Source organism: Mustelus asterias, unplaced genomic scaffold (genome assembly GCF_964213995.1).
Source record: "Mustelus asterias unplaced genomic scaffold, sMusAst1.hap1.1 HAP1_SCAFFOLD_4223, whole genome shotgun sequence".
NCBI lineage: Eukaryota > Metazoa > Chordata > Chondrichthyes > Carcharhiniformes > Triakidae > Mustelus > Mustelus asterias.
Window position 1 is genome coordinate 1917 of NW_027594168.1, and position 19231 is coordinate 21147.

Below are 19231 nucleotides of genomic sequence, written 5' to 3' on the forward strand. Positions count from 1 at the left end.
TTCAATCCCTTTCAGGCAGTGAGTTCCAGACTCCCACCACCCTCTGGGTAAGAAGGCTTCTGCTCAACTCTCCCTCTCAGCCTTTAATTCTTCCCTTCAGTCTCCGACCCCAGGCTATTGACTCCTCTCCCCCCCCCCCCCTGGGAGAAGTGTCTTCCTATCCGCTCCCATCTTGTACACCTCCTCCCCTTCCCTGCTCACCAAGGGAAACAGCTCCAATTTATCCAATCTCCCCTCCGGCAGCAGCCCGGTGAATCCCGGGAGGAGAACGCCCAGTGGCATTATCACTGGATCATTAATCCAGAAACTCACGTTCTGGGGACCCGGGGTCATAGAATCATAAATCCCTACAGTGCAGAAGGAGGCCATTCGGCCCATCGAGCCTGCACTGACAGCAATCCCACCCAGGCCCTATTCCCCGTAACCCCACATATTCACCCTGCTAATCTCCCTGACACGAAAGGGCAATTTAGCATGGCCAATCCACCCTAACCCGCACATCTTTGGAATGTGGGAGGAAACCGGAGCACCCGGAGGAAACCCACGCAGACACGAGGAGAATGTGCAAACTCCACACAGGCAGTGACCCGAGCCGGGAATCAAACCCGGGTCCCTGGCGCTGTGAGGCAGCAGCGCTAACCCACTGTGTCACCGTGCCCCCGGGAATCGAACCCGGGTCCCTGGCGCTGTGAGGCAGCAGCGCTAACCACTGTGTCACCGTGCCCCCGGGAATCGAACCCGGGTCCCTGGCGCTGTGAGGGAGCAGCGCTAACCACTGTGTCACCGTGCCCCCGGGAATGGAACCCGGGTCCCTGGCGCTGTGAGGCAGCAGCGCTAACCCACTGTGTCACCGTGCCCCCGGGAATCGAACCCGGGTCCCTGGCGCTGTGAGGCAGCAGCGCTAACCCACTGTGTCACCGTGCCCCCGGGAATGGAACCCGGGTCCCTGGCGCTGTGAGGTAGCAGCACTAACCCACTGTGTCACCGTGCCCCCGGGAATCGAACCCGGGTCCCTGGCGCTGTGAGGCAGCAGCGCTAACCCACTGTGTCACCGTGCCCCCGGGAATGGAACCCGGGTCCCTGGCGCTGTGAGGGAGCAGCGCTAACCACTGTGTCACCGTGCCCCCGGGAATCGAACCCGGGTCCCTGGCGCTGTGAGGCAGCAGCGCTAACCCACTGTGTCACCGTGCCCCCGGGAATCGAACCCGGGTCCCTGGCGCTGTGAGGCAGCAGCGCTAACCCACTGTGTCACCGTGCCCCCGGGAATGGAACCCGGGTCCCTGGCGCTGTGAGGCAGCAGCGTTAACCCACTGTGCCACCCATTCAAATCCCACCACGGCAGATGGTGGAATTTGAATCCGATTTAAAAATATCTGGGATTAAGAATCTACTGATGACCATGAAACCACTGCGGAAAAAACCATCTGTTTGACGAACGTCCTTTCGGGAAGGAAATCTTCCCTCTTCACCCGGACTCAAAGCAACTAATTCAGAACCCGAGTGGGCAACAAGGTGACCCTCTGTGACAGAGGTGGGTGTACCTGACACTGGCTGGACCACTTCTTGGAAGGTCTCCCGACGATGTATATCTGCTGGGAGGGCACGCGGAGGAGGGCGTACACCGAAATGTCCTTCATTGAACCGTACGCTGCTTCAATCTTCACCTGAGCCTGTGCCGCAACAAGGGGGAGAGGACATTAGGCTGTTGCAGCAGGTAAAGTAAGATCACAACCAACGGAACAGAGATCGAGGGAGTGCGTCCACCTATACCTTACATCGTTATGTTCCCGCAACACGGGCATCGCTGGGCGGGGGCAGCATTTACTCCCCATCCCGAACTGCCCCTTGAGGGGGTGGTGGGTGAGCCGCCATCTTCAACCCGCTGCAGCCCCTGGGTTGTAGGTCCACCCACAGTGCTGTTAGGGAGGGAGTTCCAGGATTGTTATTGGACATCAGTCAGTCCCCGTGTGGTGTAGGTACACCCACAGTGCTGTTAGGGAGGGAGTTCCAGGATTGTTATTGGACATCAGTCAGTCCCCGTGTGGTGTAGGTACACCCACAGTGCTGTTAGGGAGGGAGTTCCAGGATTGTTATTGGACATCAGTCAGTCCCGTGTGGTGTAGGTACACCCACAGTGCTGTTAGGGAGGGAGTTCCAGGATTGTTATTGGACATCAGTCAGTCCCCGTGTGGTGTAGGTACACCCACAGTGCTGTTAGGGAGGGAGTTCCAGGATTGTTATTGGACATCAGTCAGTCCCCGTGTGGTGTAGGTACACCCACAGTGCTGTTAGGGAGGGAGCTCCAGGATTGTTATTGGACATCAGTCAGTCCCCGTGTGGTGTAGGTACACCCACAGTGCTGTTAGGGAGGGAGTTCCAGGATTTGGACCCAGCGACAGTGAAGGAACGGCCGATATATTTCCAAGTCGGGATGGTGAGTGACTCGGAGGGGAGCCTCCAGGTGGGGGTGTTCCCAGGTATCTGCTGCCCTTGTCCTTCTAGATGGTAGAGGTGGTGGGTTTGGAAGGTGCTGCCTAAGGAGCCTTGGTGAGTCGCTGCGGTGCATCTTGTAGATGGTACACACGGCTGTCACTGTGCGTCGGTGGTGGAGGGAGTGAGTGTTTGTGGTTAGCGTGTCGATCGGGCGGGGCTGCTTTGTCCTGGATGGTGTTGAGCTTCTCGAGTGTTGTTGGGAGCCGCACCCATCCAGGCGAGTGGGGAGTGTTCCATCCCACTCCTGACTGTGTCCTTGTAGATGGTGGACAGGCTTTGGGGAGTCAGGAGGTGAGTTACTCTCCGCAGGATTCCCAGCCTCTGACCTGCTCTGGGAGCCGCTGTGTTTATCTGGCTGGGTCCAGTTGAGTTTCTGGTAACTCCCAGGATGGTGACAGTGGGAGAGGGGATTCAGTGATGGTCACACCATTGAATATCAAAGGGCGATGGGTTAGAGTCTCTCTTATTGATGAGGGTCACTGCCTGGTATTTGTGTGGCGTGAATGTTATTCCTTCACTCAATGTTCCTGGACAGATAGACGTGGTCGGGAATACAGAGGAGGTATTTGTTGGGGAGGTGATGTTGGAACTGTAGACATCACGGGTTCGAGGGCAGTTACAGCACAGTTCCATTCTGGTCACAAACTGACAAAAATTATTATCCCGACTTGGAAATATATCGGCCGTTCCTTCACTGTCGCGGGGTCCAAATCCTGGAACTCCCTCCCTAACAGCACTGTGGATGGACCTACACCACACGGGGACTGACTGATGTCCAATAACAATCCTGGAACTCCCTCCCTAACAGCACTGTGGGTGTACCTACACCACACAGGACTGACTGATGTTCAATAACAATCCTGGAATGCCCTCCCTAACAGCACTGTGGGTGTACCTATACCACACGGGACTGACTGATGTCCAATAACAATCCTGGAGCTCCCTCCCTAACAGCACTGTGGATGGACCTACACCACACGGGGACTGACTGATGTCCAATAACAATCCTGGAACTCCCTCCCTAACAGCACTGTGGATGGACCTACACCACACGGGGACTGACTGATGTCCAATAACAATCCTGGAACTCCCACCCTGACAGCACTGTGGGTGTACCTACACTACACAGGGACTGACTGATGTCCAATAACAATCCTGGAACTCCCTCCCTAACAGCACTGTGGGTGTACCTACACCACACGGGGACTGACTGATGTCCAATAACAATCCTGGAACTCCCTCCCTAACAGCACTGTGGGTGTACCTACACCACACGGGACTGACTGATGTCCAATAACAATCCTGGAACGCCCTCCCTAACAGCACTGTGGGTGTACCTACACCTCAGGGGCTGCAGCGGGTTGAAGATGGCGGCTCACCCACCGCCCCCTCGAGGGGCAGTTAGGGATGGGGAGTAAACGCTGCCCCCGCCCAGGGACGCCCGTGTCCCGGGAATGAATAAACAATGAAGAACACGCGGTCCCCCGGGACTGCCTCCACCCCAGCAGCCCACACGGGATTCGGCCACAAGGCTGCCTGCTCCTTTCTCACTTACCTCCTGCACCAAACTCTGCAGGAAAGCTGTCTTCTGCCTGAGTGGGTCATGCACCAGCCCATCGCAGAAGGAAACGATGCCGTGAGGGAAGTTGTGTTGGGAGAGCCAGGCCACCACTTTCTGCTTCTGCATATCCGGTCGCCCCGTCACGTAGACTATCAGGTACCCTCGATCCTGCCAGTGTCTGTGACACACAAACACACCCTGCAGTCACAACAGTGTAGAGACAGCGTCAACCTGGATCTAACCCCGTGCTGTCCCTGTCCTGGGAGTGTTTGATGGGGGACAGTGTAGAGGGAGCTTTACTCTGTATCTAACCCCGTGCTGTCCCTGTCCTGGGAGTGTTTGATGGGGGACAGTGTAGAGGGAGCTTTACTCTGTATCTAACCCCGTGCTGTACCTGTCCTGGGAGTGTTTGATGGGGACAGTGTAGAGGGAGCTTTACTCTGTATCTAACCCCGTGCTGTACCTGTCCTGGGAGTGTTTGATGGGGGACAGTGTAGAGGGAGCTTTACTCTGTATCTAACCCCGTGCTGTACCTGTCCTGGGAGTGTTTGATGGGGGACAGTGTAGAGGGAGCTGTACTCTGTATCTAACCCCGTGCTGTACCTGTCCTGGGAGTGTTTGATGGGGGACACAGTGTAGAGGGAGCTTTACTCTGTATCTAACCCCGTGCTGTACCTGTCCTGGGAGTGTTTGATGTGGGAGAGTGTGGAGGGAGCTTTACTCTGTATCTAACCCCGTGCTGTACCTGTCCTGGGAGTGTTTGATGGGGGCAGTGTAGAGAGAGCTTTACTCTGTATCTAACCCCGTGCTGTACCTGTCCTGGGAGTGTTTGATGGGGACAGTGTAGAGGGAGCTTTACTCTGTATCTAACCCCGTGCTGCACCTGTCCTGGGAGTGTTTGATGGGGACAGTGTAGAGGGAACTTTACTCTGTATCTAACCCCGTGCTGTACCTGTCCTGGGAGTGTTTGATGGGGACAGTGTAGAGGGAGCTTTACTCTGTATCTAACCCCGTGCTGTATCTGTCCTGGGAGTGTTTGATGTGGGACAGTGTGGAGGGAGCTTTACTCTGTATCTAACCCCGTGCTGTACCTGTCCTGGGAGTGTTTGATGGGGACAGTGCAGAGGGAGCTTTACTCTGTATCTACCCCGTGCTGTACCTGTCCTGGGAGTGTTTGATGGGGACAGTGTAGAGGGAGCTTTACTCTGTATCTAACCCCGTGCTGTCCCTGTCCTGGGAGTGTTTGATGGGGGACAGTGTGGGGGGAGCTTTACTCTGTATCTAACCCCGTGCTGTCCCTGTCCTGGGAGTGTTTGATGGGGGACAGTGTGGGGGGAGCTTTACTCTGTATCTAACCCCGTGCTGCACCTGTCCTGGGAGTGTTTGATGGGGACAGTGTAGAGGGAGCTTTACTCTGTATCTAACCCCGTGCTGTACCTGTCCTGGGAGTGTTTGATGGGGGTCAGTGTAGAGGGAGCTTTACTCTGTATCTAACCCCGTGCTGTACCTGTCCTGGGAGTGTTTGATGGGGACAGTGTAGAGGGAGCTTTACTCTGTATCTAACCCCGTGCTGCACCTGTCCTGGGAGTGTTTGATGGGGACAGTGTAGAGGGAGCTTTACTCTGTATCTAACCCCGTGCTGTACCTGTCCTGGGAGTGTTTGATGGGGGTCAGTGTAGAGGGAGCTTTACTCTGTATCTAACCCCGTGCTGTACCTGTCCTGGGAGTGTTTGATGGGGGACAGTGTAGAGGGAGCTTTACTCTGTATCTAACCCCGTGCTGTACCTGTCCTGGGAGTGTTTGATGGGGACAGTGTAGAGGGAGCTTTACTCTGTATCTAACCCCGTGCAGTCCCTGTCCTGGGAGTGTTTGATGGGGGACAGTGTAGAGGGAGCTTTACTCTGTATCTAACCCCGTGCTGTACCTGTCCTGGGAGTGTTTGATGGGGGACAGTGTGGGGGGAGCTTTACTCTGTATCTAACCCCGTGCTGTACCTGTCCTGGGAGTGTTTGATGGGGGACAGTGTAGAGGGAGCTTTACTCTGTATCTAACCCCGTGCTGTACCTGTCCTGGGAGTGTTTGATGGGGGACAGTGTAGAGGGAGCTTTACTCTGTATCTAACGCCGTGCTGTACCTGTCCTGGGAGTGTTTGATGGGGGACAGTGTGGGGGGAGCTTTACTCTGTATCTAACCGCGTGCTGTACCTGTCCTGGGAGTGTTTGATGGGGGACAGTGTAGAGGGAGCTTTGCTCTGTATCTAACCCCGTGCTGTACCTGTCCTGGGAGTGTTTGATGGGGGACAGTGTAGAGGGAGCTTTACTCTGTATCTAACGCCGTGCTGTACCTGTCCTGGGAGTGTTTGATGGGGACAGTGTAGGGGGAGCTTTACTCTGTATCTAACCCCGTGCTGTACCTGTCCTGGGGGTGGTTGATGGGGGACAGTGTAGAGAGAGCTTTACTCTGTATCTAACCCCATGCTGTACCTGTCCTGGGAGTGTTTGATGGGGACAGTGTAGAGGGAGCTTTACTCTGTATCTAACCCCGTGCTGTACCTGTCCTGGGAGTGTTTGATGGGGGACAGTGTGGGGGGAGCTTTACTCTGTATCTAACCCCATGCTGTATGATACGCGGAGGGTTTCTCTTGCGATGTACATGGAAGAACAGGGCCTGTGATCCTGCCAGTTATCATGTGTTGCTGGGTAGAAATTCTTTGCATCACGAGATTGAGAAATCCTCAAAATGGCATCTGATTGTCTGTGACTCCCTCTGGCATGTCCGACTTGGTGAGAATCTACAGATACATTCCACCCTCCGAGACCTCTGCACTCCTCCAACTCCGGCCCCTTGGCCATCCCCCTGATTCCCATCGCTCCGCCATTGGGGGTCGTGACTTCAGCTGCCTGGGGATCCCTCAGCTCTGGAAATCCCTCAAAATCTTCCTCCATCTCTCTCTCTCTCTCTCAATCTCTCTCTGTCTCTCTCTCTCTCTCTCTCAGTCTCGCTGTCTCTCTCTCTCTCGCTGTCTCTCTCTCTCTCCCTGTCTCTCTCTCTCTCCCTGTCTCTCTCTCTCTCTCTCTCCCTGTCTCTCTCTCTCTCTCTCTCCCTGTCTCTCTCTCTGTCTCTCCCTGTCTCTCTCTCTCCCTGTCTCTCTCTCTCTCTCTCTTCCTGTCTGTCTCTCTCCCTGTCTCTCTCTCTCTCCCTGTCTCTCTCTCTCTCCCTGTCTCTCTCTCTCTGTCTCTCCCTGTCTCTCTCTCTCCCTGTCTCTCTCTCTCTCTCTCTTCCTGTCTGTCTCTCTCCCTGTCTGTCTCTCTCTCTCTCTCCCTGTCTCTCTCTCTCTCGCTGTCTCTCTCTCTCTCGCTGTCTCTCTCTCTGTCTCTCTCTCTCCCTGTCTCTCTCTCTCGCTGTCTCTCTCTCTCTCGCTGTCTCTCTCTCTCTCGCTGTCTCTCTCTGTCTCTCTCTCTCCCTGTCTCTCTCTCTCTCCCTGTCTCTCTCTCTCCCAGTCTCTCTCTCTCCCTGTCTCTCTCCCAGTCTCTCTCTCTCCCTGTCTCTCTCTCTCCCTGTCTCTCTCCCTGTCTCTCTCTCTCCCAGTCTCTCTCTCTCCCTGTCTCTCTCCCAGTCTCTCTCTCTCCCTGTCTCTCTCTCTCTCTCTGTCTCTCTCTCTCCCTGTCTCTCTCCCTGCCTCTCTCTCTCTCTCTGTCTCTCTCTCTCCCTGTCTCTCTCTCTCCCAGTCTCTCTCTCTCCCTGTCTCTCTCCCAGTCTCTCTCTCTCTCTGTCTCTCTCTCTCTCCCTGTCTCTCTCTCTCTCCCTGTCTCTCTCTCTCTCCCTGTCTCTCTCTCTCTCCCTGTCTCTCTCTCTCCCTGTCTCTCTCTCTCTCCCTGTCTCTCTCTCTCCCAGTCTCTCTCTCTCCCTGTCTCTCTCCCTGTCTCTCTCTCTCCCTGTCTCTCTCTCTCTCCCTGTCTCTCTCTCTCCCTGTCTCTCTCTCTCTCCCTGTCTCTCTCTCTCCCTGTCTCTCTCTCTCCCTGTCTCTCTCTCTCCCAGTCTCTCTCTCTCTCCCTGTCTCTCTCTCTCCCTGTCTCTCTCTCTCCCAGTCTCTCTCTCTCTCCCAGTCTCTCTCTCTCCCTGTCTCTCTCTCGCTGTGTGTCCCTCCTGTTGAGCTCCCTGTCCAGTCTGTGGGGGAGCTGTTTGGTGACGCAGACAGAGTAAAGGCTGCGGAATGTCCTACCTCACCACGTCGACCGCTCCAGCTCGCACCTTGGGGTCACTCCCCATGATGGAGACACTCGCGGCAAAAGAGCCATCAATACTGAAGACCACGCACTCCATTCCCTTCGGCAGCACGGATAGGTAGCTCTCGGCGTACGTGTGGTCACCCCTGTGGGGTGAGAGCAAGATCAGATATCAACACAGCAAACGTGGCTCTCACACTGAATAAACTGTCACTCTGCACAGACACCCAATAATCCTTACCCTGCCGTCTCTCAACAGTTACACAGTGAGTGACCCTTACCCTGCCGTCTCTCAACAGTTACACAGTGAGTGACCCTTACCCTGCCGTCTCTCAACAGTTAAACAGTGAGTGACCCTTACCCTGCTGAATAAACAGTGACTCTGTACAGTTACACAGTGAGTGATCCTTACCCTGCTGAATAAACAGTGACTCTGTACAGTTACACAGTGAGTGATCCTTACCCTGAATAAACAGTGACTCTGTACAGTTACACAGTGAGTGATCCTTACCCTGCTGAATAAACAGTGTCTCTGTACAGTTACACAGTGAGTGATCCTTACCCTGCTGAATAAACAGTGACTCTGTACAGTTACACAGTGAGTGATCCTTACCCTGCTGAATAAACAGTGTCTCTGTACAGTTACACAGTGAGTGACCCTTACCCTGCTGAATAAACAGTGTCTCTGTACAGTTACACAGTGAGTGATCCTTACCCTGCTGAATAAACAGTGACTCTGTACAGTTACACAGTGAGTGATCCTTACCCTGCTGAATAAACAGTGACTCTGTACAGTTACACAGTGAGTGACCCTTACCCTGAATAAACAGTGACTCTGTACAGTTACACAGTGAGTGATCCTTACCCTGCTGAATAAACAGTGACTCTGTACAGTTACACAGTGAGTGATCCTTACCCTGCTGAATAAACAGTGACTCTGTACAGTTACACAGTGAGTGATCCTTACCCTGCTGAATAAACAGTGACTCTGTACAGTTACACACTGAGTGACCCTTACCCTGCTGAATAAACAGTGACTCTGTACAGTTACAGTGAGTGATCCTTACCCTGCTGAATAAACAGTGACTCTGTACAGTTACACAGTGAGTGACCCTTACCCTGCTGAATAAACAGTGACTCTGTACAGTTACACAGTGAGTGATCCTTACCCTGCTGAATAAACAGTGTCTCTGTACAGTTACAGTGAGTGATCCTTATCCTGCTGAATAAACAGTGACTCTGTACAGTTACAGTGAGTGATCCTTACCCTGCTGAATAAACAGTGACTCTGTACAGTAACAGTGAGTGATCCTTACCCTGCTGAATAAACAGTGTCTCTGTACAGTTACACAGTGAGTGATCCTTACCCTGCTGAATAAACAGCGACTCTGTACAGTTACACAGTGACTGATCCTTACCCTGCTGAATAAACAGTGACTCTGTACAGTTACACAGTGAGTGATCCTTACCCTGCTGAATAAACAGTGACTCTGTACAGTTACACAGTGAGTGATCCTTACCGTGCTGAATAAACAGTGACTCTGTACAGTTACACAGTGAGTGATCCTTACCCTGCTGAATAAACACTGACTCTGTACAGTTACACAGTGAGTGACCCTTACCCTGAATAAACAGTGACTCTGTACAGTTACACAGTGAGTGATCCTTACCCTGCTGAATAAACAGTGACTCTGTACAGTTACACACTGAGTGACCCTTACCCTGCTGAATAAACAGTGACTCTGTACAGTTACACAGTGAGTGATCCTTACCCTGCTGAATAAACAGTGACTCTGTACAGTTACACAGTGAGTGATCCTTACCCTGCTGAATAAACAGTCATTCTGTACAGTTACACAGTGAGTGACCCTTACCCTGAATAAACAGTGACTCTGTACAGTTACACAGTGAGTGATCCTTACCCTGCTGAATAAACAGTGACTCTGTACAGTTACACACTGAGTGACCCTTACCCTGCTGAATAAACAGTGTCTCTGTACAGTTACACAGTGAGTGATCCTTACCCTGAATAAACAGTGACTCTGTACAGTTACACAGTGAGTGATCCTTACCCTGCTGAATAAACAGTGTCTCTGTACAGTTACACAGTGAGTGATCCTTACCCTGCTGAATAAACAGTCACTCTGTACAGTTACACAGTGAGTGACCCTGACCCTGAATAAACAGTGACTCTGTACAGTTACACAGTGAGTGATCCTTACCCTGCTGAATAAACAGTGACTCTGTACAGTTACACAGTGAGTGATCCTTACCCTGCTGAATAAACAGTCACTCTGTACAGTTACACAGTGAGTGACCCTTACCCTGAATAAACAGTGACTCTGTACAGTTACACAGTGAGTGATCCTTACCCTGCTGAATAAACAGTGACTCTGTACAGTTACACAGTGAGTGATCCTTACCCTGCTGAATAAACAGTGACTCTGTACAGTTACACAGTGAGTGATCCTTACCCTGCTGAATAAACAGTCACTCTGTACAGTTACACAGTGAGTGACCCTTACCCTGAATAAACAGTGACTCTGTACAGTTACACAGTGAGTGATCCTTACCCTGCTGAATAAACAGTGACTCTGTACAGTTACACACTGAGTGACCCTTACCCTGCTGAATAAACAGTGTCTCTGTACAGTTACACAGTGAGTGATCCTTACCCTGCTGAATAAACAGTGACTCTGTACAGTTACACAGTGAGTGATCCTTACACTGCTGAATAAACAGTGACTCTGTACAGTTACACAGTGAGTGATCCTTACCCTGAATAAACAGTGTCTCTGTACAGTTACACAGTGAGTGATCCTTACCCTGCTGAATAAACAGTGACTCTGTACAGTTACACAGTGAGTGATCCTTACCCTGCTGAATAAACAGTGACTCTGTACAGTTACACAGTGAGTGATCCTTACCCTGCTGAATAAACAGTGACTCTGTACAGTTACACAGTGAGTGATCCTTACCCTGCTGAATAAACAGTGACTCTGTACAGTTACACAGTGAGTGATCCTTACCCTGAATAAACAGTGTCTCTGTACAGTTACACAGTGAGTGATCCTTACCCTGCTGAATAAACAGTGTCTCTGTACAGTTACACAGTGAGTGATCCTTACCCTGCTGAATAAACAGTGACTCTGTAGAGTTACACAGTGAGTGATCCTTACCCTGCTGAATAAACAGTGACTCTGTACAGTTACACAGTGAGTGATCCTTACCCTGCTGAATAAACAGTGACTCTGTACAGTTCCACAGTGAGTGATCCTTACCCTGCTGAATAAACAGTGACTCTGTACAGTTCCACAGTGAGTGATCCTTACCCTGCTGAATAAACAGTGTCTCTGTACAGTTACACAGTGAGTGATCCTTACCCTGCTGAATAAACAGTGTCTCTGTACAGTTACACAGTGAGTGATCCTTACCCTGCTGAATAAACAGTGACTCTGTACAGTTACACAGTGAGTGATCCATACCCTGCTGAATAAACAGTGTCTCTGTACAGTTACACAGTGAGTGATCCTTACCCTGCTGAATAAACAGTGTCTCTGTACAGTTACACAGTGAGTGATCCTTACCCTGCTGAATAAACAGTGACTCTGTACAGTTACACAGTGAGTGACCCTTACCCTGCTGAATAAACAGTGACTCTGTACAGTTACACAGTGAGTGATCCTTACCCTGCTGAATAAACAGTGTCTCTGTACAGTTACACAGTGAGTGACCCTTACCCTGCTGAATAAACAGTGACTCTGTACAGTTACACAGTGAGTGATCCTTACCCTGCTGAATAAACAGTGTCTCTGTACAGTTACACAGTGAGTGATCCTTACCCTGCTGAATAAACAGTGACTCTGTACAGTTACACAGTGAGTGATCCTTACCCTGCTGAATAAACAGTGACTCTGTACAGTTACACAGTGAGTGATCCTTACCCTGAATAAACAGTCACTCTGTACAGTTACACAGTGAGTGATCCTTACCCTGAATAAACAGTCACTCTGTACAGTTACACAGTGTGTGATCCTTACCCTGCTGAATAAACAGTGACTCTGTACAGTTACACAGTGAGTGATCCTTACCCTGCTGAATAAACAGTGTCTCTGTACAGTTACACAGTGAGTGATCCTTACCCTGCTGAATAAACAGTAACTGTACAGTTACACAGTGAGTGATCCTTACCCTGCTGAATAAACAGTGACTCTGTACAGTTACGCAGTGAGTGATCCTTACCCTGCTGAATAAACAGTGACTCTGTACAGTTACACAGTGAGTGATCCTTACCCTGCTGAATAAACAATGACTCTGTACAGTTACACAGTGAGTGATCCTTACCCTGCTGAATAAACAGTGTCTCTGTACAGTTACACAGTGAGTGATACTTACCCTGAATAAACAGTGACTCTGTACAGTTACACAGTGAGTGATCCTTACCCTGAATAAACAGTGTCTCTGTACAGTTACACACTGAGTGATCCTTACCCTGCTGAATAAACAGTGTATCTGTACAGTTACACAGTGAGTGATCCTTACCCTGCTGAATAAACAGTGACTCTGTACAATTACACAGTGAGTGATCCTTACCCTGCTGAATAAACAGTGACTCTGTACAGTTACACAGTGAGTGAGCCTTACCCTGCTGAATAAACAGTGTCTCTGTACAGTTACACAGTGAGTGACCCTTACCCTGCTGAATAAACAGTGACTCTGTACAGTTACACAGTGAGTGACCCTTACCCTGCTGAATAAACAGTCACTCTGTACAGTTACACAGTGAGTGATCCTTACCCTGCTGAATAAACAGTGACTCTGTACAGTTACACAGTGAGTGATCCTTACCCTGCTGAATAAACAGTGACTCTGTACAGTTACACAGTGAGTGACCCTTACCCTGCTGAATAAACAGTGACTCTGTACAGTTACACAGTGAGTGATCCTTACCCTGAATAAACAGTGACTCTGTACAGTTACACAGTGAGTGACCCTTACCCTGCTGAATAAACAGTGACTCTGTACAGTTACACAGTGAGTGACCCTTACCCTGAATAAACAGTCACTCTGTACAGTTACACAGTGAGTGATCCTTACCCTGCTGAATAAACAGTGTCTCTGTCCAGTTACACAGTGAGTGATCCTTACCCTGCTGAATAAACAGTGACTCTGTACAGTTACACAGTGAGTGATCCTTACCCTGCTGAATAAACACTGACTCTGTACAGTTACACAGTGAGTGATCCTTACCCTGCTGAAGAAACAGTCACTCTGTACAGTTACACAGTGAGTGATCCTTACCCTGCTGAATAAACAGTGACTCTGTACAGTTACACAGTGAGTGATCCTTACCCTGCTGAATAAACAGTGACTCTGTACAGTTACACAGTGGGTGACCCTTACCCTGCTGAATAAACAGTCACTCTGTACAGTTACACAGTGAGTGATCCTTACCCTGCTGAATAAACAGTGAATCTGTACAGTTACACAGTGAGTGATCCTTACCCTGCTGAATAAACAGTGAATCTGTACAGTTACACAGTGAGTGATCCTTACCCTGCTGAATAAACAGTGACTCTGTACAGTTACACAGCGAGTGATCCTTACCCTGAATAAACAGTCACTCTGTACAGTTACACAGTGAGTGATCCTTACCCTGAATAAACAGTCACTCTGTACAGTTACACAGTGTGTGATCCTTACCCTGCTGAATAAACAGTGACTCTGTACAGTTACACAGTGAGTGATCCTTACCCTGCTGAATAAACAGTGTCTCTGTACAGTTACACAGTGAGTGATCCTTACCCTGCTGAATAAACAGTAACTGTACAGTTACACAGTGAGTGATCCTTACCCTGCTGAATAAACAGTGACTCTGTACAGTTACGCAGTGAGTGATCCTTACCCTGCTGAATAAACAGTGACTCTGTACAGTTACACAGTGAGTGATCCTTACCCTGCTGAATAAACAGTGACTCTGTACAGTTACACAGTGAGTGATCCTTACCCTGCTGAATAAACAGTAACTGTACAGTTACACAGTGAGTGATCCTTACCCTGCTGAATAAACAGTGACTCTGTACAGTTACGCAGTGAGTGATCCTTACCCTGCTGAATAAACAGTGACTCTGTACAGTTACACAGTGAGTGATCCTTACCCTGCTGAATAAACACTGACTCTGTACAGTTACACAGTGAGTGATCCTTACCCTGCTGAATAAACAGTGACTCTGTACAGTTACACAGTGAGTGATCCTTACCCTGCTGAATAAACAGTGAATCTGTACAGTTACACAGTGAGTGATCCTTACCCTGAATAAACAGTGACTCTGTACAGTTACACAGTGAGTGATCCTTACCCTGCTGAATAAACAGTGAATCTGTACAGTTACACAGTGAGTGATCCTTACCCTGCTGAATAAACAGTGACTCTGTACAGTAACACAGTGAGTGATCCTTACCCTGCTGAATAAACAGTGTCTCTGTACAGTTACACAGTGAGTGATCCTTACCCTGCTGCATAAACAGTGACTCTGTACAGTTACACAGTGAGTGACCCTTACCCTGCTGAATAAACAGTGACTCTGTACAGTTACACAGTGAGTGATCCTTACCCTGCTGAATAAACAGTAACTGTACAGTTACACAGTGAGTGATCCTTACCTTGCTGAATAAACAGTGACTCTGTACAGTTACGCAGTGAGTGATCCTTACCCTGCTGAATAAACAGTGACTCTGTACAGTTACACACTGAGTGATCCTTACCCTGCTGAATAAACAGTGACTCTGTACAGTTACACAGTGAGTGATCCTTACCCTGCTGAATAAACAGTAACTGTACAGTTACACAGTGAGTGATCCTTACCCTGCTGAATAAACGGTGACTCTGTACAGTTACGCAGTGAGTGATCCTTACCCTGCTGAATAAACAGTGACTCTGTACAGTTACACAGTGAGTGATCCTTACCCTGCTGAATAAACAGTGACTCTGTACAGTTACACAGTGAGTGATCCTTACCCTGCTGAATAAACAGTGACTCTGTACAGTTACACAGTGAGTGATCCTTACCCTGCTGAATAAACAGTAACTGTACAGTTACACAGTGAGTGATCCTTACCCTGCTGAATAAACAGTGACTCTGTACAGTTACGCAGTGAGTGACCCTTACCCTGCTGAATAAACAGTGACTCTGTACAGTTACACAGTGAGTGATCCTTACCCTGCTGAATAAACAGTCACTCTGTACAGTTACACAGTGAGTGACCCTTACCCTGAATAAACAGTGACTCTGTACAGTTACACAGTGAGTGATCCTTACCCTGCTGAATAAACAGTGACTCTGTACAGTTACACAGTGAGTGATCCTTACCCTGCTGAATAAACAGTGTCTCTGTACAGTTACACAGTGAGTGATCCTTACCCTGAATAAACAGTGTCTCTGTACAGTTACACAGTGAGTGATCCTTACCCTGCTGAATAAACAGTGACTCTGTACAGATCCACAGTGAGTGATCCTTACCCTGCTGAATAAACACTGACTCTGTACAGTTACACAGTGAGTGATCCTTACCCTGCTGAATAAACAGTGTCTCTGTACAGTTACACAGTGAGTGATCCTTACCCTGCTGAATAAACAGTGTCTCTGTACAGTTACACAGTGAGTGATCCTTACCCTGAATAAACAGTGACTCTGTACAGTTACACAGTGAGTGATCCTTGCCCTGCTGAATAAACAGTGACTCTGTACAGTTACACAGTGAGTGATCCTTACCCTGCTGAATAAACAGTGACTCTGTACAGTTACACAGTGAGTGATCCTTACCCTGAATAAACAGTGTCTCTGTACAGTTAGAAGTTTAACAACACCAGGTTAAAGTCCAACAGGTTTATTTGGTAGCAAAAGCCACACAAGCTTTCGAGGCTCTGAGCCCCTTCTTCAGGTGAGTGGGAATTCTGTTCACAAACAGAACTTATAAGACACAGACTCAATTTACATGAATAATGGTTGGAATGCGAATACTTACAACTAATCCAGTCTTTAAGAAACAAAACAATGGGAGTGGAGAGAGCATCAAGACAGGCTAAAAAGATGTGTATTGTCTCCAGACAAGACAGCCACAGTTACACAGTGAGTGACCCTTACCCTGCTGAATAAACAGTGTCTCTGTACAGTTACAGTGAGCGTTCCTTACCCTGCTGAATAAACAGTGACTCTGTACAGTTACACAGTGAGTGATCCTTACCCTGCTGAATAAACAGTGTCTCTGTACAGTTACACAGTGAGTGATCCTTACCCTGCTGAATAAACAGTGTCTCTGTACAGTTACACAGTGAGTGATCCTTACCCTGCTGAATACACAGTGACTCTGTACAGTTACACAGTGAGTGATCCTTACCCTGCTGAATAAACAGTGACTCTGTACAGTTACACAGTGAGTGATCCTTACCCTGCTGAATAAACAGTGTCTCTGTACAGTTACACAGTGAGTGATCCTTACCCTGCTGAATACACAGTGACTCTGTACAGTTACACAGTGAGTGATCCTTACCCTGCTGAATAAACAGTGACTCTGTACAGTTACACAGTGAGTGATCCTTACCCTGCTGAATAAACAGTGTCTCTGTACAGTTACACAGTGAGTGATCCTTACCCTGCTGAATAAACAGTGTCTCTGTACAGTTACACAGTGAGTGATCCTTACCCTGCTGAATAAACAGTGTCTCTGTACAGTTACACAGTGAGTGATCCTTACCCTGCTGAATAAACAGTGTCTCTGTACAGTTACACAGTGAGTGATCCTTACCCTGCTGAATAAACAGTGTCTCTGTACAGTTATACAGTGAGTGATCCTTACCCTGCTGAATAAACAGTGTCTCTGTACAGTTACACAGTGAGTGATCCTTACCCTGCTGAATAAACAGTGTCTCTGTACAGTTACACAGTGAGTGATCCTTACCCTGAATAAACAGTGACTCTGTACAGTTACACAGTGAGTGACCCTTACCCTGCTGAATAAACAGTGTCTCTGTACAGTTACACAGTGAGTGATCCTTACCCTGAATAAACAGTGACTCTGTACAGTTACACAGTGAGTGACCCTTACCCTGCTGAATAAACAGTGTCTCTGTACAGTTACACAGTGAGTGATCCTTACCCTGCTGAATAAACAGTGTCTCTGTACAGTTACACAGTGAGTGATCCTTACCCTGAATAAACAGTGACTCTGTACAGTTACACAGTGAGTGACCCTTACCCTGCTGAATAAACAGTGTCTCTGTACAGTTACACAGTGAGTGATCCTTACCCTGAATAAACAGTGACTCTGTACAGTTACACAGTGAGTGACCCTTACCCTGCTGAATAAACAGTGTCTCTGTACAGTTACACAGTGAGTGATCCTTACCCTGCTGAATAAACAGTGTCTCTGTACAGTTACACAGTGAGTGATCCTTACCCTGCTGAATAAACAGCGACTCTGTACAGTTACACAGTGAGTGATCCTTACCCTGCTGAATAAACAGTGACTCTGTACAGTTACACAGTGAGTGACCCTTACCCTGCTGAATAAACAGTGTCTCTGTACAGTTACACAGTGAGTGATCCTTACCCTGCTGAATAAACAGTGTCTCTGTACAGTTACACAGTGAGTGATCCTTACCCTGAATACGATGGCATCACAACCCCCCCTGAGAAACTGTTAATGGAGGGAATAAATTCTCTCTAATGTTCTGTCTTTTACAATCCTACGTTTCCTGAGAGGCTCAAACCCATTCATCTTAGACATTGAAGTCTGTGGAACCTTGGGTTGGAACTCAGCCCCTTGAGGAATGGAATAAATGTGTAAATGAGGTGTGTCAGGATAGAGCTTCACATGACTGCACATCACACAGCGATTGGAGGAGGCCATTCAGCCTGTGCACTCTGTGCTGTGTTTGGGACAAAACCATTCAATGTTTCCCACATTCTCCGCTTGGTAACACTCAGCCTGCTCCCCCTGAGACTGTAAAATCTCCCCTTTCCAGTCTTTCCCCGATTGCACCTTTCGCTTCTCCCAATAGAATCTGCTCCACCGCCCATTCAGGCAGCGCCTTCCAGATCACAACAACTCACTGCTGTGTAAACAAACAATTCTCCTCATCGCCCCCCGCCGCCCCGATTCTCTTCAATCTGTGTCCCTCTGCTCCAGATCACAACAACTCACTGCTGTGTAAACAAACAATTCTCCTCATCGCCCCCCGCCGCCCCGATTCTCTTCAATCTGTGTCCCTCTGCTCCAGATCACAACAACTCACTGCTGTGTAAACAAACAATTCTCCTCATCGCCCCCGCCGCCCCGATTCTCTTCAATCTGTGTCCCTCTGCTCCAGATCACAACAACTCACTGCTGTGTAAACAAACAATTCTCCTCATCGCCCCCCGCCGCCCCGATTCTCTTCAATCTGTGTCCCTCTGCTCCAGATCACAACTCACTGCTGTGTAAACAAACAATTCTCCTCATCGCCCCCGCCGCCCCGATTCTCTTCAATCTGTGTCCCTCTGCTCCAGATCACAACAGCTTGTGATTCTGAACACCTGGATTCAATGCCCCCCCCCCTCACCCCCCCCCCCCCCACCTCGCCCCCGGGTGCAGTTACCTGACGAACATTCGAACAGGGTACAGGCCCAGGGGCAGCCACTTGTCCTCCGGGAGGGTGCACGAGACTCGCCCACTGTTACTGGTGGTTTCGGAGCCAAACTGAATCCATTTCCCCGATGGAGGCTGAGTCATAATGTAGATATCAACCTGTCAGAGAGTGAGGGAGAGAGCGTGAGAGAGAGAGAGACAGAGAGAGAGAGACAGAGAGAGAGAGACAGAGAGAGAGACAGAGAGAGAGAGAGAGAGACAGAGAGAGAGAGACAGAGAGAGAGACAGAGACAGAGAGAGAGACAGAGAGAGAGAGAGACAGAGA

At 49.2% G+C, this 19231-nt stretch overlaps 1 protein-coding gene across 1 annotated transcript; it reads right to left on the reverse strand.

Moving 5' to 3' along the window:
* Nucleotides 1-1541: 1541 nt before the first annotated feature.
* On the reverse strand, nucleotides 1542-19061 carry LOC144491013 (membrane-associated phosphatidylinositol transfer protein 3-like; the record flags this gene model as incomplete). Its single annotated transcript, XM_078208694.1, has 4 exons — nucleotides 18917-19061; nucleotides 8277-8426; nucleotides 4049-4232; nucleotides 1542-1670 (listed from the first exon to the last, which is right to left on the reverse strand). Coding segments are annotated over exons 1-4 (597 nt in total), but the record flags the coding sequence as incomplete, so codon positions are not given.
* Between the last annotated feature and the right edge of the window lie 170 nt (nucleotides 19062-19231).